This window comes from Sus scrofa, chromosome 18, assembly GCF_000003025.6.
Source record: "Sus scrofa isolate TJ Tabasco breed Duroc chromosome 18, Sscrofa11.1, whole genome shotgun sequence".
Lineage (NCBI taxonomy): Eukaryota > Metazoa > Chordata > Mammalia > Artiodactyla > Suidae > Sus > Sus scrofa.
In genome coordinates, this window is record NC_010460.4 from 48,732,653 (window position 1) to 48,756,901 (window position 24,249).

General features: G+C 52.0%; 1 protein-coding gene across 2 annotated transcripts; it reads right to left on the reverse strand.

Annotated features, from left to right (window-relative positions):
* Positions 2,606-23,662, reverse strand: UBE2D4 (ubiquitin conjugating enzyme E2 D4 (putative)). Of its 2 annotated transcripts, XM_003134861.6 has the most exons (7): positions 23,530-23,662; positions 15,997-16,060; positions 13,215-13,246; positions 13,043-13,120; positions 7,838-7,943; positions 5,877-5,970; positions 2,606-3,555 (listed from the first exon to the last, which is right to left on the reverse strand). In XM_003134861.6, the coding sequence occupies exons 1-7, from the start codon at positions 23,551-23,553 to the stop codon at positions 3,510-3,512; spliced, it is 444 nt and encodes a 147-aa protein (XP_003134909.1). In that variant the 5' UTR covers positions 23,554-23,662; the 3' UTR covers positions 2,606-3,509. The 2 variants fall into 2 exon arrangements, with proteins under 2 accessions (XP_003134909.1, XP_013841249.1); XM_013985795.2 differs by lacking the exon at positions 13,043-13,120 and having other exon boundaries at positions 23,530-23,648.

The window sequence follows — 24,249 nt, forward strand, 5'->3', positions numbered from 1 at the left end:
GACCTACGCCGCAGCCACAGTAACACCAGATCCCAGCTGCATCTGTGACCTAGGCCACAGCTGTGACAGTGGTGGATTCTTAACCTGCTGATCGAGGCCAGGATTCGAACCCACATCCATGTCGGTTCTTAACCTACTGAGCCACAGCAGGAACTCCTCCATTGTATCTTTTTTTTTTTTTTTTTTTTTTTTTTTCAGGGCTGCAGGTATGGCATATGGAAGTTCTGAGGCTAGGGGTCCAATCAGAGCTATAGCTGCCGGCCTACACCACAGCCACAGCAATGTGGGGTCCGAGCTGTGTCTGCAACCTACACCACAACTCAGGCAACACCAGATCCTTAACCCACTGATCGAGGCCAGGGATCAAACCCACATCCTCATGGATACTAGTTAGGTTTGTTTCTCCTGAGCCACAATGATAACTCCCCACACTGCATCTTAAAATAGAGTTTTCAGTATAAGACGCCTGTCCTTCAGGCTGACCTGTGCCTGGAAGGCGAGAAAAGCAAGTTTCCCAGGGGGCGAGAGTCCAGGGAACTTAACAGGGTCGGGCCTGTGGACACGCCACTTTGGTGGCGTGTCTGAGAGGCCTGGTGGGGACAGAGTACAATGTAGGCTTGCAGAGTGGATGGTAATTTCCATTCGGGAGCCTAACGGGGTCGTTTTACCTTCTCTACTGCCTGTCTCCCACAGAGGGAGCAGGCTTGGGGAAATTTTTTTTTTTTTTTGGTCTTTTGCCATGTCTTGGGCCACTCCCATGGCATATGGAGGTTCCCAGGCTAGGGGTCGAATTGGAGCTGTAGCCACCGGCCTACGCCAGAGCCACAGCAACGTGGGATCCGAGCCACATCTGCAACCTACACCACAGCTCACCGGCAACGCCAGATTGTTAACCCACTGAGCAAGGGCAGGGACCGAACCCGCAAACTCATGGTTCCTAGTTGGATTCGTTAACCACTGCGCCACGACGGGAGGTCCAGGCTTGGGGAAATTTTGCCTGTACTGAGAAGATTCATCAGCTTCCTGGGCGTCATAAGCTATGATGCTCAAAGGGCCAAGTATGGTACCCACACTCGCAACACTGACTTGGGCCTGGAGACTCCTTCTCTGAGCCTCTGAAATTTTCATCTGCCCACCTCCCCGTGCTTTGTCACACTGGCTCAAGGAGCACTGTGACCATTGTCTGAAGTGGCACAGCCCTGTGTGGACAGCCTTCCCCAGAGACACTGTAGATTTATTTTGTTTAAGCAAAGACCAAAGGAGTAGCCAAGAGACAAAAATGAAAAGGGCAAACCGCCCGCCATGGTAAGAGGCAGAGCAGGGGGCCCATGGAACACCAGGAGCCGCCTCATGTAGCCGAGCATCCTGAGCAGGACCCCCAGGAAGTGCAGAGTAGGCTCAGCCTGCTGCCTGCTTGGCTGAGGACCCAGTGCCTACTTGCAGTCCTCCAGCTGGAAAGCAACCACACTGAAGCTGCACTACAACCTGGGAAGCAGGTCAACCTCCTGTGGTCACCTACGGCGGATGCCCAGTGCGAGGGCTGCAGGCTTCCTTCCAAACGCCACAGGCCATGCGGTTGCAGAATTTTATATTTTATTTTGCTTTTCTCGACTTTTTAGGGCCACACTGGTGGCATATGGAAGTTCCTGGGCTAGGGGTTGAATCGGAGCCGTAGCTGCTGGCCTACACCACAGCCACAGCGACAGTGGACCTGAGCTACATCTGAGACCTACACCACAGCTCATGGCAACTGCTGGATCCTTAACCCACTGATCCAGGCCAGGGATCGAACCCACGTCTTCATGGATCCTAATTGGATTCATTATAGCTGAGCCCCAATGGGAACTCCTCAGTCATGGAATTTTAGGGTTTCTCCAGTCACTGCTCCTTCTCGTCCAATCAGTATTTTCACACGGCTGTCTTCAAGGTGGACCAGCTTCACAGTCCATTTAGAAAAGACGAGGCCAAATCTGACTTTTGAGCTAGGAAACCCCTCAATATTCCTCCCTTTTGGAGGTTTAATTAGAATACTTCCTTTCCTGCCCTTCTCCTTGCTAACCGAATCTCGAACTTCTGAACCCTAAAGGCAACTCTTTTTTTTCTTTTTTGGCCGCCCCGAGGCATATGGCATTCCCGGGCCAGGGATCAGATCAGATGAGCCGTGTCTGTGACCTATGACACAGCTGCAGCAACGCCAGATCCCAAACCCACTGCACCGGGCCAGGGATTGAAGCTGCGTCCTGGTGCTGCAGAGATGCTGCCGCCAAGCCTGTTGCGCCACAGCAGGAACTCCTGAAGGCAACTCTTGACATGCATTGCAGCAGAAACCTAAGAGAGAGGCGTTCCCGTTGTGGCTCATTGGAGTTAAGAACCTGACATAGTGGCGGTGAGGATGGAGGTGCGATCCTTGGCCTCACACAGTGGGTTAAGGATCTGGCATTGCTGAGAGCTGCTCTGGAGGTCGCAGATGTGGCTTGGATCTGTCATGGCCGTGGCTGGGGTGGAGGCGGGCAGCTGCAGCTCTGATTCGACCCCTCGCCTGGGAACTTTCACATGTTGCACAGGTGGCCCTAAAAAGAAAAAAGACAGACATGTAAGACGGGAGGCCAGTTACCACCTGATCGGCTATTTTTAATTCGAGGCTCTTGAAGAACCTGTCCAAAGTTTCCATATCTTCTCTTCTGCTTGGAAAACAAAAAAGTTGACTTAAACGTCAGTTATCATGTAGGGGAGTGACTGTCCCCCTCTCTCCCTGAGTTCCAGTCGGTGAACGGCTCACCCTGGGCTCTAGTGCAGGCTCTGAGTGGGAGGAGGAGGGCGGTGCGATAGCTTATCAGATAGAAAAGCATAACCCAAATCGCTCCAGTTTCATAATCTTGCTCTTGCTCCTAAAAGGACAGTCATCTCTCCTGGCGTGTTACATGCCTGACATCCCGACATTCACCTGCTGCTTCTCAGCCCATGGGGAGGGTGCCTGCGGGGGGCACAGCCAAGGAAGACTGCTGGGAGGAGGGGGCACGGCCTCCGCTTCCAGGGACACTGTTTCTGATTCCCGGGAGCTCTTGGGATGAGTTGAGACTCTTCAGGATGTGGTTGGCGGCAGAAGGGATGCGCGGAGAGCCTGCCCGCACCGCCCGGGGGCTCCCAGGCTGGCGCTGAGTTTCTACAAGGCAGAGAGCGTGGGGCAAGGGGCCAGGCTGCTGCCCCTGTGAGGCACCTTGGTGGCCGGGAGGGGCAGGTGCACAGCGCCCCACAGAGGCCGAGAGATTGGTTCCAGTGGAGCCAAGAAGGCTGTAGATCATTAACAGTGACGACTGATCCGGCATCAAAGATGTGACGCTGGCGAAACCACGACGGCTGAGAGTGGTACCAACAGGCTGTGCTTGGAGAAGGTGGGCGACCAGGATTTGTTTGCAGGAGAGATGACACTCTGTGAGTGGCTCAGCCACCAGCTCCGTTTCACGGCTCCCGGCTCGAGGACAGTGGCTCCTGTCAAACCTCAGAGGCACTTACATGGCGTATTTCTGTGTCCACTCTCTCGCTAGTCTGTTGTACCTGAAAGAAAAAGGCAGAGGGGTGACACCCTCGCTCATGATGGTCACGTCCTGTCAGCACAGAGAGCACAGAACTGATGCAGGGGCAGCGCTGCTGCTTCTGGCCTCAGATGGAGGCCTGTCGAGTCGAGTGACTTGGACTGAGGACTGCACGTGACAGTCAGGGCTGGTAGCCCCCGGCGTGGTGAGTCCCAGTGGTTTCCGCATGACCAGCTGCTGCGGACGATTTAACAGGACAACGAACCTCCTCCCTCCTTCTTTCCTGTCCTACAATAGGGATGCATGAGGATCAGGCAGAGATACCCAGAGGTCAGCTTGGAACTGGCCCTGGCTGTCCAGCACATGGGCTGCAGGAGCCTGGCCACCCGAGTGGCAGTCAGTGCCACCCTTGGTAGCCACGGAGCAGGCCCGGGGCCCCCTGACAGGATGTGCGTTCCTCCTCATTCTTGTACTGAGGTCTGCTGCCACGACCCTGTCTGAGAGCTGTGACACCAGAGGAGGCAACGAGAAACCACTTTGGGTGTATCTAACGTATATCATGATAAGTGGTGCCATAAATACAGATTAAAATCGAGCCCATTAGAAATACTTTGTCATACAGGAAAAACTCAAAGGAAGGAAATAATGAGATCTATAAAGTTTTCAAAACAAATTAAAGTTTCAGAGTTCCTGGACATAGGGTTGGTGCAGATGTGGGTTCGATCTCTGGCCTTGCTCAGTGAGTTAAGGATCAGGCGTTGCCACAAGCTACGGTGTAGGTGGATGATGGGACTCTGATCTGGTGTTGCTGTGGCTGTGGCATAGCTCTGATCCGACCTCTAGCCCGGAAACTTCCATATGTGGCAGGTGTGGTGGTAAAAAGAGAAAAAATATGTATATATAAAGGTTTCAAGAAATACATACACTGGAAAAAGCACATCCCGTTCCACTCTCTACAAACAGAAGAGAAGTAACAAACGAAAAGATTCACTGGAGATGCTCTTTAAAAGCCCATACTTGGAGTTCCCGTCGTGGCGCAGTGGTTAACGAATCCGACTAGGAACCATGAGCTTTCAGGTTCGATCCCTGGCCTTGCTCAGTGGGTTAAGGATCTGGCATTGCCGTGAGCTGTGGTGTAGTTTGCAGACGCGGCTCGGATCCCACGTTGCTGTGGCTCTGGTGCAGGCGGGTTGCTACAGCTCCAATTAGACCCCTAGCCTGGGAACCTCCATATGTGCGGGTGTGGCCCTAGAAAAGACAAAAAGACAAAAATAAATAAATTAATTAATTAATTAAATAAAATAAAAAATAAAAGCCCGCACTCCACCGCCACCTGTGCCAGAGCTGCCCCCAGGCCCCACCCTGCCTGGTCCTTTGTCACAGTGCAGTCAGCGCTCAGAGCTGACCCCCGGGGAAGGTGAGTCCTTGCCTGTACTGGCCCTGCCAACCACAGATACCACCCCATCTCCACGCTACAGGGCACGCTAATGGGTCAGAATTCTGCAATTCTGCATCAGGTAATCAGTGTCAAAACAGCATTGGTGGTGAGGGTCGGTCAGTAAAACGGCAGCCACGGCTCACTTCTCAGCCTCAATCGGCTAAGCCTTCTGAGCACGGCCGTGTTTCCCACCTCGGCTGGCCTCGGCCTCACCCCGGGGAATATCTGAGCAGACACCCGCCCCCCTCTTGTTTTGTGCTAGAAACCCTATCATTTAATCCTGAATTTTCTTTTCTTTTTTTTTGTCTTTTTGCCATTTCTTGGGCCGCTCCCGTGGCATATGGAGGTTCCCAGGCTAGGGGTCCAATCGGAGCTGTAGCCACCGGCCTACACCAGAGCCACAGCAACGCGGGATCCGAGCCGCGTCTGCAACCTACACCACAGCTCACGGCAACGCCGGATCCTTAACCCACTGAGCAAGGGCAGGGACCGAACCCGCAACCTCATGGTTCCTAGTCGGACTCGTTAACCACTGCGCCACGACGGGAACTCCTAATCCTGAATTTTCTTGCTGTCATAGTCTCGTGAGTCCATTTTGGCTGACCACTGACTTTGCTGGCTTCAAGGGCAGGCTTGGCAGTAATATTTTAGGGTTTCAGTAGCGGCAGCTGGCGAGTGCTCCAGGAGGGTGAACGGCTTTTATCTCCTTCTCCATCCTCGGAGCCAAAGGATATGTTACCGAGAGAGTCAGGAGTCCAAGCCGAGGGCACCAAGGCCAGGGCTTGGCGTGGGCACGAGGATGTCCACGGGGACCTATTGGCCTGGAAGCGGCAGCTCGGGCTTGGGTACTGCTGGGAGCTGCCCGGGATGGCTGAGGCCCAAAAGCAATCCAAGAGCACGCGTACTTCTCTCTGTCGGCCTTGTAGGTGTGGGCTATCTCTGGCACCAGAGGGTCGTCGGGGTTGGGGTCACAGAGCAGAGAACAGATGGATAAGAGAACTGGGAAGAGAAGAGAGGGTGGGTCAGCTGCGGCCACCAGGCTCTCAGGTCACCCCGGGCCCCCCCAGCTCGAACTCTCTGCAGACGGAGCCACTGGCTGCCCTTCTGTCACCACCCCCATCTAAATTATTCGGATGCCCAGTGGTCACGAACACCGTGGCCTTGCCCATCTCTCCGCTGGATGGCAGTTTCATCCTGGCGCGTCCCAGGCACACCTGCTCTGCGGCACTTCCGGTCCCTCGTGCCCTGCTCTCCTGAGCGCTGTCCCTGGCTCCATGCCCTGCACCCTTGTTGTCTGGTCCCAGGGACCTGTTTCGTCCCTGGAAAGAAACTGGAACTTGGAACATTCTGGTGACTTGTCCAAGGTCATAGACTTAGGATACCTGGAAAATGTATATAAATGAAATTCCCTTCCTTCCTTTTTTCTCCCTTTCCTTTTTAGGGCCGCACCCGAGGCATAAGGCGGTAACCAGGCTACAAGTTGAATGGGAACTGCAGCCGCTGGCCTGTGCCACAGCCACAGTAACGCTGGATCCAAGCCACATCTGCGACCTACACCACAGCTCACGGCAACACTGGATCCTTAACCCACCGAGTGAGGCCAGGAATCGAATCTGCATCCTCATGGATGTTAGCTGGGTTCTTAACCCGCTGAGCCACAATGGGAACTCCTAAAGGAGATGCTGCCCCAGGTCTGTGTGACTGCCAAGCACACGCACATCTTCCGCCCTGAACTCTCAGTCCTGCTCTAGACCTGAGAGGAGCCCCCATGCCCCCAAGCTGGAGTGAGGGCTGGGAGCAGTGCTGCTGCGACTGTTCGGGTCCTTCACAGAAGCGTTCCCGGCTTTGCTCTGGACCTTCTGTATGACCCCAAACAACAGTCATCCTGGCTTCAGTGGGTCCATCCAAGTCCTGACCACAGCCCACACAGGGACACTACGGACGGGAGGGTTGGTCTGTCTGTTGACAGCTATCTGACTGCCCTGCTGTGCTGAGCTCCGAGGCTGTGTCACGAGGGGCTGGTATCTTCCTTCCTTCCTTCCACACTCGAACGCCCGCTCCCGGCCACCCTGCCTTCCTCTCCGTCCTCTGGGCTTGGGGAGTGTCCCGAGCCCCGGACCCGAAGGCAAGTGGAAGCCAGGAGATGGTAATGGCCTCTCCTCCTGGTGTTTTCCCTGGCTTGGGCGGTAGGGAGGGGACTCAGCTCAGAGAGGAGCAGATGCCGGGGGGTGGGGCTCTCTCCTGGATGCCTGAGTGCTGGGGACACGCTGCAACCCTCCCCCGGGGCGGGGGGGCGCCTTTCCCTTTGGACTCACCAGTCTCCCACAGTCGGCCCGGCCAGCTGCCCTGGCACCTGCGGCCCCGTCTGCCACCTGAAGCGCTGCCACTGCACTGCCTCACACTCCACACTTCTCTGCCACCCTCTTTGGCTCAGGGTGTGCCTTTTCTCATCATCTCACTCCCTCCATTGGCAGGAAGCGCGCACCCCCGGGCCCCAGTCTGTGTCCACACAACCATGGCAGCCTGTCTTATTGGGAGGGAATGTCTACCTTCTTCGCCCTGAGCTCAGTGCACTGCAGGGCCTGGTGGGGACGGGGGATGGGGTGGGCGGCTCTTCTTCCTTCGGAGCCGACTCATCATCCACGTTGGATGAATGAATGAATGAAAGGGTGCAGAAGGCAATGTCATATTTGCCTTTCCGCCTTCTAGAAGTCTAAACAGCCTCAACATTTTCTTCTTGCGCCCCCCGCGACAGTCTGGCTGGAGCACCCCACGGCAACTGATCTGCTCGCAGGGGCGAGAGTAACAGGCACAGGACAGGCCCCCATGTCGGGGCCTGGCACACGTGTCCATGTCTACCCTTTACCTTTGGACACGGTCAGCGCTGGAGACCACTGGGAGCGCAGGATGTCAAGGCAGATGCTGCCATTGCTGTTGATGTTGGGGTGATAGATTTTGGTTGTGAAAGCGACCTGCGGAGATGAGAGAGCCCAAGTCAGACCGACCGGGGGTGGGGGGGGGGAATCCCAGACAGGAGCCTTCTGGAAAATAAACCTAGTGAGGCGGGAGTGACAATCCCGGGTGAGCTGGGACCCCACTCCAAACCCTAGGACAGGAGGGGCACCCCAGGGAGAAGTCCCAGAACCCATCCCTTGCTGGGGTCCTGGGGCTGGACAAGGAGACTGACGCCAATACCCCCAAAGTAGCGTGCTCGGGGGTGACAGAAAAGGGGCGGGGGCAAGGACCCAAAAGTCCTGAGTGGCGGCATCCCTGGGCTGGAAGGCGGAGGCAGGCATCTGTTATACTACCATCTACAATGCTTTGTGTGCCTCAAATAGTTTATAATAAAACACCTCTGTTTTTTTTTTTTTTTTGCCATTTCTTGGGCTGCTCCCGCGGCATATGGAGGTTCCCAGGCTGGGGTCGAATCGGAGCTGTAGCCACCGGCCTACGCCAGAGCCACAGCAACGTGGGATCCAAGCCGCCTCTGCAACCTACACCACAGCTCACGGCAATGCCAGATCCTTAACCCACTGAGCAAGGCCAGAGATCGAACCCGCAACCTCATGGTTCCTAGTCAGATTCGTTAACCACTGAGCCATGACGGGAACTCCAACAGCTCTGTTTTTTAAAAACAACTTGCTTTCAAATATGGGGATAGGAAGGCTGTGTGCATGTGAGGTTTATCATCTATGACCCAATGACTGTTTTCTGGGAAAGGTCAAACTTCCCAAGTGTCTCAGGCACTAAGTCTCTGCCTTTTTCTTCAATTCTTCTATAAAGAAGCCCATGCAGTCTTGCCAGATTCCCCCTAGAGCCAGAAAATTCTCTCCAAAACATCATTCTACGTTATCTTGTTCTCCTGTGGGAAGTGAATTTTTGAAAGACAGAAATACTCTTTTCTTTCTGTCTTTTTAGGGCCACACCCATGGCATATGGACGTTTCCAGGCTAGGGAACATCGGCCTAGGCCGCAGCAACGCTCATGGCCACATCAGATCCTTAACCCACTGAGCAAGGCCAGGGATCGAACCTTCATCCTCATAGATACCGGTGGGGTTCGTTACTGCTAAGCCACAACGGAAACTCCCCAGAAACACTCTCTTTACTGTAGAAGATAAGACTTTTCAGCATATATCTCTCCTTGTTAAAGTGACCCCGACTCACAGAGTTTAACTTCAGTCTTTTTTTTTTTTTTTTGTCTTTTTGTCTTTTCTAGGGCCACTCCCGTGGCTTATGGAGTTCCCAGACTAGGGGTCTAATCGGAGCTGTAGCTACTGGCCTACTCCACAGCCACAGCAATGCAGGATCCGAGCCACATCTTCGACTTACACCACAGCTCACAGCAATGCCGGATCCTTAACCCACTGAGCAAGGGCAGGGATCGAACCCGCAACCTCATGGTTCCTAGTCGGATTCGTTAACCACTGTGCCATGACAGGAACTCCCAGTCTTTTAATAACAGGCACTGTTTTCACTTTGTCCTGGGCAATCAGGGATCCTGGACATGCCCAGCGGACACATAGGGCTACATCCTGTCTTTATTTTAGAAAGCTCCTCAGCAGCTTACATGCTAACGAAGGAGGTGAGATGGAAAATTACTGCTTTGTAAGACACTGCAGCACCTCTCAACAGGGAAAGGAGAGTGTGGGGTGGATCTGAGGCCATGAAACCAGCTTTTTCAACCAACCCCCCGGAATAGCAGCGGGTCTCAGACCCCACAGGGCTCTTTTAGCATCTGTCCCTCTGTGCCCAGCACTTTCCAGCCTCCCCCGCTAAAAGCTGGCAGAATCCTAACCACATTCAATCACAGTTTAAAATACTGAGACACCGGGTGGCCTTTGGGGGCAGTGGCCTGGAAGAGCTGTGGCTGGGGAGCCGAGGGGCTCCGATGCAGTGCGTTCACAGGGGTTAAGGGTCTGCTCCAAACTGAGCCACCAAAGCCAACCTCAGGGCAGTAAGACATTGCAAACCCTGAGAGAGGCGGCCCTGACACAGACTTAGGACTTCTGTGTAAGTCTTGACAACATGCAAAAACCTTAGATCAATCCTGAGAAAACATCACACGAACCCCAAATGAGGGGCCTTGGATGATATAATTGATCAACAATCCTCATGAAAGACCAGGGGAGGCACTGTTACAGCCTGTGGAGATGGAGGCGACAAGACAATAAATGCAATGTGGATCCGAGAACACAGGCGCGACAGCAGTGAAAGCTGCTAAAAGGTAAGGCTGTCAGTTTAGTTCAGAGCATGTGGCCAACACTGATTTCCTGGATTTGGTAACTGTGCTGTTGTAACAAAAGCTGTTGACTTCAAGGGAAGCTGGACAAGGAGTGTATCGAAGCTCTGTACTACTTTTGCAACTTTTCTCTAAGTCTAAAAGTAATTCAAAATCAAAAGGTTAAAAACATAGGCTCAGTGGTTAACGAACCCAACTAGGATCCATGAGGATTCCGGTTCGATCCCTGGCCTCGATCAATGGGTTAAGGATCCGGTGTTGCTATGAGCTGTGGTGTAGGTCGCAGACGCTCTGATCTGGCATGGCTGTGGCTGTGGAGTAGGCCAGCAGCTACGCTCTGATTGGACCCCTAGCCTGGGAACCTCCATGTGCCATGGGTGCAGCCCTAAAAAGATCAAAAAAAAAAAAAAAAAAAAAGGAGGCTGACACATCTGGGCTGAAATCGCCCCCTCCACTATGAGTCATGCCATTTTCAGGAAATGAGGTACCCAGTCAAAGCCTCAGTTTCCTCATTTACAACCAGAATTGACAATTTCATTTTTAAAATGAAAATAAAAAAATATATTGGGAGTTCCCGTTGTGGCGCAGCGGAAACGAATCTGACTAGTATCCATGAGGATGTAGGTTTGATCCCTGGCCTGGCTCAATGGTTTAAGGATCCGGTGTTGCTGTGAGCTGTGGTGTAGGTCGCAGATGTGGCTCCGATCCCGTATTGCTATGGCTGCGGCTTAGGGCAGCAGCTATAGCCCTGGTTTGACCCCTAGCCTGGGAACCTCCATATGCCGTGGGTACAGCCCTAAAAAGACAAAAAAAAATCCCCCCCAAAACAGAAAACGAAAACAGAAGTGATATGAGGAGTTCCCCCTGTGTTTCAGCGGAAATGAACCCGACTAGTATCCCATGAGGATGCAGGTTTGATCCCTGGCCCCAATCAGTGGGTCAAGGAGTCAGCATTGCAGTGAGCTGTTGGTGTAGGGTGCAGACTCGGCTCAGCTCTGATGTTGCTGTGGCTGTGGTGTAGGCCGGCAGCTGCAGATCCAATTCCCTAGCCTGGGAACTTCCATATGCCGTGGGTGTGGCCCTAAAACAAAACGTGATATGTGACCACATCTGACCTGCAGCCTGTCCTGCTGGTTCCACGTTGGAACGCCCCAGAATCTTCCTCCTGTTCCCCCACCCCATACCACCTACCCTTCCATCACAACCAGCCTCTGCCCCCACTCAGCCTCTGCTCCTCACCACAGCAGAGCAGTCCAGCCATGGGCCACCCCGCTGGCATCCTCCCCACCCCTGAACACAAGGTGCCCCCCAGTTCCCTGACCCCTCCCTGAGCGTGTCCCTCCACCCTCACTGGCCTGTCCCCTTTTCCTGCTCTCTGCACTGCCCAGCTCCCCTACGGAATGCCTCCCCCATGGGACTGTGTGTCTCACGAGGGCAGGACTGATCTGGATCCAGGAAGGGAGGTGAGTTGTCCGAGTCCTAGTTCAGTGTGTCTCCACCTGCCGACACTCAGGGCCGTCCTGTGCAGTCCAGGGCTGAGCAGCACTCCTGGCCTCCACGCCCTGGATGCTAGTAGCCACCCCCTCCCCACCTCCCAGCTCAGGGTTGTTGTTTCTTGATTAAAGTATAGTTGATTTACAGAGTTTCCATTGTGGCTCAGCAGGAATGAATCAGACTAGTATCCATGAAGATGTGGCTTCGATCCCTGGCCCCGCTCAGTGGGTTAAGTGTCCAGCATTGCCATGAGCTGTGCTATGGGTCACAGATGGGCTCAGATCCCTTGTAGTTGTGGCTGTGTGGCTGTGCTGTAGGCCGGCAGCTATAGCTCCGATTCGACCCCTAGCCTGGGAACCTCCGTATGACGTGGGTGCAGCCCTAAAAAGCAAAAAAAAAAAAAAAAAAAAAAAAAAGTATAGTTGATTTACAGTGTTGTGCCAATTTCTGCTGTACAACATAGTGATATATAAATGTGTGTGTGTGTGTGTGTGTGTGTGTACACACACACACACATACGTGCACACACACAATTTTTTTTTCTTTTTTATGGCCATACCTGTGGCATTCGGATGTTCCCAGGCTAGGGGTCGAATTGGAGCTGCAGCTGCTATCCTGCATCACAGCCACAGCAATGCCGGATCTGAGCGACATCTGCAACCTATGCTGCAGCCTGTAGCAAAGCCAAATCCTTACCTCACTGCGCAAGGCCAGGGATCGAACCATCAACCTCACGGACACTACGTTGGGTTCTTAACCCGAGGAGCCACAATAGGAACTCCTACATTCTTTTTTAATATTCTTTTCTCTTTTTTCTTATGAATTTTCTTTTGTTAATTAAAGTATAGTTGATTTGCAATGTTCCTTCAATATCTACTATACAGCAAAGCGACGCAGCCATACACACATATACATTCTTTTTTATTTGTTTAACATTCTTTTCCGTCATGGTCTATCCCAGGAGATGGAATACGGTTCCCTGTGCTGTTGTTTAACGCCTTGCTTTTAACGTCAAATATTCCAGGACACTGCCCAGTGTTCCTGGGACAGCAGCTGAGAAGCCCTGTCCTAGACTGAAAGGGGCCGCAGAGAAGGGAGCAGGAGACTGAGACACGCCCGGACTCAGACACCCCACGAGGAGCCCCCGAACCCACAGCTTCAGTAGGAAGCCCTTACCCCCTGGGCCTCGCTCACAAAAGGAATGGATTCTGAAAGTCCTGAGTTTAACTCCCTGGAGGCTGGAGCCCTGGAGGTGGGCAAGAGCCCTCGGAGAAGCCCCGGGTGCAGCTTCTGCACCAGCAACTTCCTCGCGCCCTGTTCCCGTCCCCGTCCTCACCTTGGGGGGCTTGAAAGGATAATCTGTAGGAAAGTGGATGGTCAGGAAGAAAACGCCTCCTTGGTAGGGACTGTCGTTCTGGAGGATGAGACACCGAAAGCAGATTAGTGCACGTGCCAGAGCGGACAGAGCGCCAAGCAAAGCCAGGGGTGCGTTGGCAGTGGCTACCTACCGGGCCCATGATGGTGGCCTGCCAGTGGAACACTGCAAGACAAAGAGAGGCGGGCGTGAGAGGCTCCCCAGCACGGGGCTCCCCAAAAGGCCGCTGCCCCACTCAGAGGGCGCCGTCCACACAAGCCTGCCCTCACTGCTGCCACCAGATCCAAGTTCAGGGGCTTCCATCATTTCCCTGGACTCCAGACTCCTCAAATGCTCTGCATTCCCACAGGGCTAGCTACAGATCAACCCCAGCCGCGGGAAGTGGTTGTGGGCAAGTCCGGGGCGTGGGGTGGGGGTCCGAGCGCAGAGCGTCCCTGGGTTCTTCTCTGGAGTCGCACCATCGATGGGGACAGTGCACAGAGGACCGCCTGCAGGGATGCTCACCACAGAATTTGTGTGTGCAGTTTTTACGGGGGCCCCTGGTGGAAGCAGGATGGGCTAATAGATCACCCAGGTGGCTGGTCTCCAGCTCCGGTTCCTCCAGGCAGAGCCCAGAGCCCCCGCCTTAAACCATACGGCTGGTCATGCACATGTGGCCAGCCCCACCCCAGGTCATACTGTTGGTGTCGGTCAAAGCTTTCGGGTGAAAAGACGGTCCTGTCAGGTGGGTAGACCTTTGCTTAATCATAGTACAGAACGGAATTCCTTACTCCTTAGGTATTTTTGATGATGGACATATTAGAGAGTAGGAGCCCATGGGGAGGGGTGGGTAATAAAAGGGGTTCCTTCTGGTAAACAGGTTGGGACCTCTGGTCCCACTCACTTTAACCCCTGCGGTCTGCTGAGGGGCGGAGCAGGCTTGAGGGCCCAGTCAGAAGAGAAGGACCGAAAAGAGAGGGGAAGAGAAAGGAAATTGCAGAGGGATGCTGGAAGGGCACCGAAGGCCCACAGGGCAGGCATGAAGTGGGCCCCACAAGGTTAGCCAGTTTCCAAGGGTGGCCGGCCTCTCCAGGAAGGACAGGGTGTGGGGCGGGGGGTGCACGTGATGCACAGAAGCGCCAGGGGCATCCTTAGAAAGGCGAGGCTGAATCAGTACCACTTTACCCTCACCAGTGACCCTAGCCTGACATTATCTTAAGCAATAAGTCAGAGAGGAAGGGATGCTGTGGAGACCTGGAGCGCGTGGAAGGACAGCACAGATCAGGTAACCATCAGGGCCAGAAAACAAGGGCCTTGAAGCCACCCCTGCCCGCTGACACTGTCTGTGCGATGGAAATCATTGCTGTTTTGCTCTAAAAACACTCTTTAGGGCTACACAAAACTTCTGGAAGCCCCACCCCCACCCCGCAACATTCGGTGCTTCTGTCCGCCCACCTTTAGCTCCTCTAAGCCTCAGCCCAGGGGACGTGCAGGCACACACATGCGACACCACTTCCTCTTTCTTTTCCCAAACTGTGTGAAATTTTTCTTCCTTGTATTTTAACATAATTTTAAAGGTTTTTAAAAAAGTAGCACAAGAGACGTCATTTTAGCCTTTGGGGGGCTATGCCTATGGCATACGGAAGTTCCTGGGCCAGGGATAGAACCTGCGCCATGCAGCGACCCTGGCCACTGCAGGGTCCTTAACCACTGGGCCACCAGGGAACTCGGTTTTAGCCACTGTTAAGTGTACAAGTCAGTGGCATTAAGTGCCTTCACAATGCGGGGCAATCACCACTGCTGCTCGTGTCTAAAACTTCTTCATCACTCCCAAAAGAAATTCTGTGCCATGAAACAAGCCCCCATTTCTATGCCCCCACAGCATCTATGAACCTCTACTTTCTGTCTCCATGAATTGGCTTGTCTTGTTCTCATATAAATGGAATCCTACATTTGTCCTTTTGTTTCTGGCTTCTTTCGCTTGGCAAGTTTTCAAGGTTCATCCACGTTGCAGCACATTTCAGAACCTCACTCCTTTTCATGGCTGAATAGTATGCCATTGGATGTACATACCACACTCTGCTCATTCACTTCTCTGTGGATGGGCACTTGGGACCGCTGGGGGATTGTAAAAGAGGTGACAATGAACACTGGTGTACCAGTTCTGTTTGAGTCTTTGGTTTTTTGGTTTTTTTTTTTTAGAACTATCCTTTTTTAATGCTTTTTATTTTTTCCATTATAGCTGGTGAGTCCTTGTTTTTAATTCTGGTTTTAATGCCTTTCATTCACCCTCTTTCACAGTCTCTCCATACGCCACCCATTTTCCTTCAGCTGCAGCTACTGCAGCCTCGCAGTAAAGGATGCGTGTCCCAGAGCCGAAGTCGCTCGGAAAGTGGAGGTGACGTGGGAGAGCAGAGAAAGGATTTGGGGAACCCGAGCCCTGGGCAGCTTGGCTTATGGCCAGTCGGCTATCGAGGGAGGCGGAGAGCTGGCCAGTGCTGTGTGTGCAGGCTCCTGGGGGGAAGAGCAGAAGTGGGAGAAAAGGACCGCCGCCCCTTCCCTTTGCAGAGACTAGGAGCCAGCCCCCCTCCCCTCACCAACCCTCCAGTTCTGCCCCCAAGGGTCCTCCATCATGACTGTTTTTGCCCCAACACTCCGTGTTTTAGTTGACCAGAGGCGCTTTCCGGAAGCCACCGTGCCTGGGGACCAGATGGCTTTCCTGTGCTCCAGAGGAGGGAGGTGGCAATTTCTGGCAGCATCTTGACCAACCGGGCTATGAACTCAGTGCATCTAAGGAAAAAGCAATTCACCAGCAAACGAAGGGAAAACAATGATAAGTTTTCCTGAAAATACAAACAAAACCAGCCGACGGGCTGCTAAGTGTGGGGGTCTCGACTGCAGGGCTCCTGGGATCTGCAGCCCCGAAAGGTACTCACAGTCGTCTCCCACAGGTCCTGCGGAGCACTGGGCAGGAGGGTCCCTCTGCAAGTCGGTTAATTCCTGGAACACAAGACAGTGAGCTCAGAGCTGGTGTGTGAACTGGGGATGCTGCTCTACAGCCCCCATCTCGGGGCCAGAAGGGCATTCTCCCTGTGGGAGGGGCTCCCAGACACAGGAGGGGTTGGCCTGGCTCCTGAAAACAGGAGAACCCTCGAGAACAGAGGTCTGCTTGTGGCTGTGAAGATACGTGGGAAGAGAGTAGTTCCATTTCCGTTTTATATGGAGATGTGGAAGGTTAAGCTACTTCCCCAAGGTGACAGAGCTGGAAGAGGGCAGGGCGAGGCGCCCCCCGGGGGGCTGCTTTACCCTCCGGCCGAAGGGATCACCCACGTGGGTGGAGAAGGGCAGGGGCTGGGTTTTAGCTCTGGCTCCTGAATGGAAGCACTGTGCCCAGAGAAGCGCCCAATTAAGGACAGGGCTCCTGTACTTGAATCTGCCCACCTCCCCAGCTGCCCCACCCACCACTGGCTGATGGGGTCCTAGGGCTCCACGTGGGGGTCTGAGGACACGTGAGTCAGTCCAGCACCGCGAGCGGAGGCACCAAGGGCGGAGACAGGGATGACGTCACAACCAGATCCCCTTCATGAGATACCAACTTCCGAATACAAGCCCCCAGACGGATCCTAGCCCGGCGGGAGCTTCGAGGCCTAAGAGTTTGGGCCGTGACTCTTACACTTTAGCTTGCATGTGTAGAGTATTCCTATCACTCTCCTTTCTCCCCAGGTTCCAGATCTGGGTAAATCTCTCGGGGTTTCCAGAGAGGTTCCAAAGGGAAGGAAGGAGGCACGAGCAATGGGGCATCAGGTGGAAGGAAAGGCCTCAAGGACGGCAAACCCCTGGGTCTCAGGCACATGTGTGGAGCTCGAACCTGGTGGTTGACCTTCCTCCTTACCGGGACTGAGCCTGGAACCGAGCACATCCCCAAGACCCGCCTGACCCCACCGTGCAATCTCAGGGCCTGCTGGTCATTCTAGTAACCCCACCCCTCCAGCCATCCTATATGTGCACAAATACACTTGGCCGTGGTGGAATACTTACACCACAGAAGCTAGCAAGTGCGACTAATCAGGACCTTGTTTCATCCCAGAAATTTTATTTTTATTTTATTTTTTAGGGCCACACCTGCAGCATATGGAAGTTCCTAAGCTAGGGGCTGAATCGGAGCTGCAGCTGCCAGCCTACGCCACAGCCACAGCAATGCAGGGTCCAAGCCACGTCTGTGACCTACGCCGCAGCTCACGGTCAACGCCAGATCCTTAATCCACTGAGCGAGGCCAGGGGTCGAACCCGCAACCTCACGGTTCCTAGTCAGATTCTTTTCCACTGCGCCACAACGGGAACTCCACCTCCACACCTTTGCAGGAGCGGTTCCCGTCCCTAGAATGCGGGTACTGTGTGATTTGAAAGAAACTGGTCCACTCCTATATGGCATTCATAATAGAGGCTAGAAGACCCGGGGCCGAGCGCCAGCTTGGTCACTGGGAAAATCACTTTGACCTCTGTGGGTCTCAATATAATTGTTAAGTTGTAATTACAATACCTGCCTGCCAATTGGCCAGCACTAATGTTTGGCTATAAGTTTTTTAATGTGTATACACACGAGTGCATCTAAGTACACCCAGTAAGGAATCCAGGCTGACAGTGCACAGAGGCTGCAGTCATTAGCATTCAAAAAGAAGAAAGAGGAACAGTACCCAGTCCAAGAAGAACACAGGAGAAACCAGTAAGTAACACGGTCACCCCCCAGGGAGAGGAACCGGATGGCTGAGGGCAGGGGGCAGGGAGTGGAAAGGAGAATTGTCTCTGTAGACTCTTTTGTACATTTTTTTTTTTTTTTTTTTTTTTTAGGGCCGCACCCGCAGCATATGGAGGTTCCCAGGCTAGGGGTCCAATTGGAGCTACAGCTGCCGGCCTACACCACAGCCACAGCAACGCAGGATCCTTAACCCACTGAGCGAGGCCAGGGATTGAACCCACAATGTCATCTTCCCTAGTTGCATTCGTTTCTGCTGCACCACAATGGGAACGCCCACTTTTTGCATTTTTAACTATGGGAATTTATTACCTATTCAATAAACGGATAAATAAAACATTTTATTGATTGCAAAGGACTAGGCAGGTTAACATTGTGTAATAATTATTGTTACGAGTAAGAATGATAATTAAAGTGAGTCCTGCCTGAAAAGGGGAAAGAAGGTTAAAGCATAGCGTATTAGTGGAGGAAGAGGGTTACACAAACCAAACTGAGTTCTTTTACTGTGTTTCATTGAATCCGAGATTTCATTCAAAGTAAGGCACAATTTTATGTACGACTAAGAAAGAAAACACGCTGGCAATTAAGCTGAGACCAAATGCATTATTTTTTTTTCCCATTCCTTAATTGGCTAACCTTTTATTGCTGAGTTATAAGAGTTTTTACATATTCTGGATACAAGTCCCTTTTCTTATATTTGATAGACAAATATTTTCCTCCATTCTTTAGGTTGTCTTCCTGCCATCTTAAAAAAATGTTTTAAAGTACAATTGATTTACAATGTTGTGTTAATGTGTGTTAATTTCAGGTATACAGCAAAGTGATTCAGATACACACACACATTCTTTTTCCTTTTTCAGTTTCTTTCTCACGATTGGTTATTACAAGATACTGAATATAGTTCCCTGTGATATACAGTAGGTCCTTGTTGTTCATCTATTTCATTTTTTAAACTTTTTGACTGCCTTTCTTCCAGCTCAGGGATCAGATCCAGTGGGTGACCTGTGCTGCAGCTGAGGCAACGCTAGATCCTTAACCCACTGTGCCAGGCCAGGGATCGAACCTCTGTCCCAGTGCTTTGGAGATGCTGCCAATCCTATTGTGAAACAGCGGGAACTCTGTTTACTATTTTATATATAGAAATGCGTATCTGTTAACCCCTCCTCCTAATTTACCCCCTCCCACTTTCCTCTTTGGTAACCATAATTTTGTTTTAAATATCTGTGAGTCTGTTTCTGTTTTGTAAGTTAATTTGTTTGTATCATGTTTTAGATTCCCCATATAAGTGGTATCATAGGATATTCTTGACATTTCTTTACATCTAAAACTTTTAATTTTAATTGATTTTAAAACTAAGCTTGTAGGATCACTTGGGCATTAAGTTTCATTTTGTTTTTTTAAATCAATATCACTCATGCATGCAAAAAAAAAAAAAGAAAACAGGAAAAGCAAGTGATATAAATAAACTGTTCTTCCTGTTTCGAGTTGTTCAATATTAACCCTGGGTCACGGCGCCCTCAGGATCCTCCTCTGTGTCCTCCACGCCCTGGGGATGTGGCAGTTCTTTAAGAGTCCTCCACTACTGTTGCTGGAGTTTTCTTTCAAGCCACTGATACCCATTTTGCAAAGGCCCACGATGTACAATCTCTTGGCATAAACCTCAGCAAATAAAGGTGACCTGGCCGCCCTGACTGGAGGGTATGTGGTGTCTCCTTTGTGTGGTCTTTGAAGTATCTGGTTAGCCTGGCACGAGAAGAGAGAATTGCAGTTCTTTCTCCGATACTTATTCTATTAACATAAAATATACTCTCCACTGCTGGTTTCTGTGCCTGTGTTCACAAGACCTTTTATTTTCAGTGTCCTTTTGGAGGACATTTTTAAAGCAATTAAACTTAACTCACCGACAATGCGCTTAACCCCGATATGCACTGCCAGGACCTGGCTCTCACATGCAGATGGTGAAACTGAACTACAACTGCTCTCTGGCTGACAGCGATTTTAAGAAGCACCCCAACTGCAGAGATGTGAAAAAGTGTTCATCTTATAGTAGAGGAAATATGGCAGGATCTATACTTTCCTGATTTTCGAGGTTCTCTCCAAAGAAAATTCACATTTATAATCAGAAAAAGGTAAATCTGTTTTGAAAAGCTAAAGCAAGTAGCTTTTTTTAAAAAGTGATTTTAATTTTTTCCATCAGAGCTGGTTTACAGTGTTCTGTCAATTTTCAAGTAGTTTCTATGCCTGACTACAGAGTAACAGGAGCAAATGTCATGAAACAACATCAAGGAAAAAAAGAGAGGAAAGAGGCAGAATAGAAAGTTTGACCCCGAGATTGTGATAATCAGAAACACATTCACAGCAAGAGACTGGAATGAAAGCATCACAACGTTAACCACAATTACCTCACGGGGCTATAGGTGACTTTTTGAAAAGCTGCATTTTGGAGTATTTTTCAAATTTTCTCTAAATTTTCAAAAAAGCAAAAAAAATAATTATCACTATGGTAAACAGAATGTCATGCTGCCAAATAAATCCCTGTCCCTGCTGAAGACCTTTAGAAATGTGACATGGATACATATCCAGACTTTTTTTTTCTTTTTGGTCTTTTTCGGGCTGCACCTGCAGCATATGGAGGGTCCCAGGCTGGGGCTGAATCAGAGCTGTAGCTATGGGCAGACACCACGGCCACAGCAACTCGGGATCCTTAACCCACTGAGTGAGGCCAAGGATGCAACCTGTGTCCTCATGGATACTAGTCAGATTCATTTCCACTGAGCCACAACAGGAACTTCCTGTATTCAAAATTTTTAAATGTGAATTCTTGTCTAACTGAAGGAAATACTTTATCAATAAAGTGAAAGTTCATGTGCAATTACTTAATTCTTTGGAAAAAGCTTTTTTAAATTAAAAAAAAATTTTTTTTTGGCCCATTCCACGGCATTTGGAAGTTCCCAGGCCAGGGCTCAAACCTGAGCCATCGCAGTGACAACACGAAATCCTTAACCCATCATGCCACAAGGGAAACCCGGGAAAAAGCTTTTTAAAAAGGTATGAAGGTAGTTGGCAAGGGTGTGGGTTGGGAGCTGGGAGACAGGTAGCTGGTGCCTCATTCCGTCAGCACCCACTTCCCTTCCTCTGTCCTGCTCAGCTCCAGTCCCTCAGGAGAGGAAAACTCACCCTCAGCTCCAGGACAAGAGTTGCCATGTCCATCACCCTCCCTCGCTGGTTCAAGAATGAGCATGTGACTTGATTTATAAGAAGGGGCACAAGGAAAATAAATGATTGGCAGGGCTTTCTGAGAACTTCTGAAGCCAGCACCTCCCCGCCTCCCGGGTACGTTCAGTGGGCTGTGGGGCCCAGAGCTGCTCAGACCAGAGAATTTCACAAAAACAGAGCAGGAGCTGCAAAATCACTCCCAAAGTCCTATGGTCCTCCAGTTCTGAGAGTGTGGGCGCTGGGGCTCTGTTACCAGGGCTTCCGAACTTGTCCCAGTGGTGACTTCTGACCACTGTGGGCTTGATACACTTTTTAAGTTGTGTTGTTTCTTCCAGGCCCTCACGCAGGGCCCCCATGCAAAGTGAAAATGCAGGCTTTCTTGTTCAATAATGACTGAGAATTTCCAGATGGTGACTGCAGAGCATTAAACCCAGGGCGAGGTCCATTACAGCGAGGGGCCCTGTGAGTACGGGTCTGCTTTCTTCCTTTAGTGGTTTCTATGAAGGAAAGTTCTCCCTGGCTTATGACCTCTGTGACCTTCCATCTATAGCTGCCAAGTCATCCTCAAAGTCCAAACTTGTTTCTCCCAGTTCTCCCTCTTAATAAATCTTATCAGCCTACATGTTCAAACATGCAGGCTCAAACCTACCCTCCTTACCTCCTCCACTCTGCTCCCTGCTCTCAAAATACCAGACTCCCCATCACAGGCAATGACACTACCAGCCACCCAGTTACCAATCCTGTGCCCCGCCCTCTGGCACTTTCAACACATACTCTTCTTCAAGTCCTGGCAATTCCACCTGTGACATGTCACCCCAGCACAGTTCTTGCCTTGGAATTCATTCCGTGGTCATTCACTTGGAAGAAGCCTTTGCTGGGATTTTGCAATACCCTCCATTCTCCCTGGGTCCCAGTCTCTGCCCACTCCAGGCCCCATGAGAGCCAGAAGGCTCTTTTCACAACACAGAGCTGAGTATGTCATTCGTCTGTCTCAAAGTCCTAGGGTGACAGATGATCTCTTCGGAGGACAGCTTGCCAAAAACGTTCCTTTCTTGGAGAGCTATTTATTAAAAAGGAGCCATCCCCTTGGAGAATCTGTAACTCCACGTTTGGCAATCAAACCTAAGGTCGCAGCACAATGATGTCCATCTCAGCATTGTTTATATGAAATGTAGAATATCAGTGGCAGCCAACTCATGTCAAGTGCTTATTATACAGCAAGCAAGCGTGTACTACACATGTATCACTCAAGTCTCAAAACAACTATATAAACATGTAGAACCCCAAAGGTGGGAACAGTTAGAGTGTTGCGTGAGATTACCCTAAATGACCTCATGCTCTACCCCAGGTTCTCTGACATCCTCATCCATACATTTATTCCCTATGGGTAATCATTATATACGTTACTGTTCGTGTACTTTTGGAATGTTAATGTTAAAAATTAGTTATGATGGAGTTCCCACTGTGGTGCAGTGGGTTACGAATCCGACTGCAGTGGCTCTAGGCGGCCAGAATTGCTGGTGGGTTCCATCCCCAGCCAGCTCAGTGGGTTAAAAGATCTAGTGTTGCTGCAATACAGGTCGCAGCTGTGGCTGGGATTCAATCCCTGGCTGGAAAACTTCCATATGCTGTGGGTGTGGCCATCAAAAAAGAAAAAAAATTAGTGACGAATACCATTTCACAACATGAAAAACTCCCACGTTTAATGGTATTAGAAAAAGCAGAATACAAAATATACAAAATACTGGAAACGATGCTAGAATGTCAACAAATGGTAACACAGTAGCACTAAAGACACTTGTTTCTCTTCTACAGTTGTGCAGTTTCCAAATTCTAGTTAATATAGTAAAGGCCTACAAGGACTCTCAATCACCTACATGTTAAAAAAGTTATGCCTGGCACTGCCCCTGAAGCCCACACCTGTCCTCCCCACGCACTCCCAGCCCCTCTTCAGCGGTGCTAAAACTCAGATCATCCTCTCCGCACCCCAAGCCCAGTCCATCCACGCCGCGAACGCCCTTCCTTTTCTGCTCATGCAGAATGCCTACTCAATACTTAGGACCCAGCTTCAAATCGACTCCTCTGCCCAGCCCTCCAGACCCCCCTACCCCCCAGAAGGCCGTGCCCTCCTTCCTCCGCCAACCCGGGCCGTCTCTCCGCCCAGGCTGCACGCGGACAGGCGCCGAAGTTCCGAGAGCCCGCAGCTCCCCGCAGGTGCTGGGGGAGGAGTGGGGGGGGGGACGGCGGGAGGTGGGGGGTAGACGTGACGTTCCGCCCCGCCCCGCCTCGCGCGACGCGAGCCCCACGTGACGCCGCCCCGCCCCGCGCGCCGGGCCGTGCCCTTTTAAGGCCGCGCGGGCGGCGCTTCCGCCTCCCTCCCTGGCAGGTGTCACCGTGCTCTGCGCTGCCTCAGCCGCCGTGCGCGTAGCGGCCGCGGCGCCCCGCCGGCGGATCGACGCTTCGGACTCGCAGGGAGCCAGAGGGCCAGAGGAGCCCTTACCTTCTGGATCCGCTTCAGCGCCATCCTACCCCCGCTGCTGGGGACGGGGGCGCCCGGCCCGGGGCTGCCAGAGGCGGCCCGCTGCCGGCTCGGCCGCCGCGCAGCGCTGCAGGCTGGGAACGGCCGCCTGCGCCTGCGCGCCGCGGGGCACTGTGGGGCGGCGTTCCGCGTGCGGCGCGTCCCGGCGCGGGCGAGCGGGAGCGGCGGGGCCGCGGGTCGCCTCCCGCCTGCGGTGTGTCGCCCCGCCACCCTACCCCGGGGGTCAGCGAGGGCCTCCCGCCGGGTCTGCGAGGGCCTGGGGAGGCGGGCGGAGAGAGGGGTCTCGTTGGTCTAACCCCGTAGAGGTGCTGCGGCCGTGCTCTCTGACCCCCTTCTGTGTTCCATCCCAGGCTGTCACATACTCCTGAACGTAGTGGTTCTCAGCTCTGCTTTGAACTTAAGTCTGTAAGTATTCATACCCTTTCCTGTGTTATGTGTCAAGTAGCTTGCACTTCTTTCCATAGACATACACGTAACAGAGCTGTATATGCAGTGCGCCTGGAGATGTGCGTCTCTGTAATGTTTGCGGGTGATTTTGACGTCCTGCCAAACTTGAGAACCACGGCCTTAAACGGTGCATATCCAGACTTAGCTCTGTCTTCCCCCTTTCTTCAAGACCCTGCAGGCATCTAGGTGAGAGTTTTTGAGTTAGGAACAATTGGTGTGTCACGAAGTCAGTTT

Bases quoted from the DNA above. Each gene is read 5' to 3' on its own strand.
- UBE2D4 (XM_003134861.6), bottom strand. From the start codon at position 23,553: ATGGCGCTGAAGCGGATCCAGAAG. The intron at 16,061-23,529 runs GTAAGGGCTCCT...CTTGTGTTCCAG, and splicing joins CGCTGAAGCGGATCCAGAAG to GAATTAACCGACTTGCAGAG. The intron at 13,121-13,214 runs GTAGGTAGCCAC...CTCATCCTCCAG, and splicing joins AGGCCACCATCATGGGCCCG to AACGACAGTCCCTACCAAGG.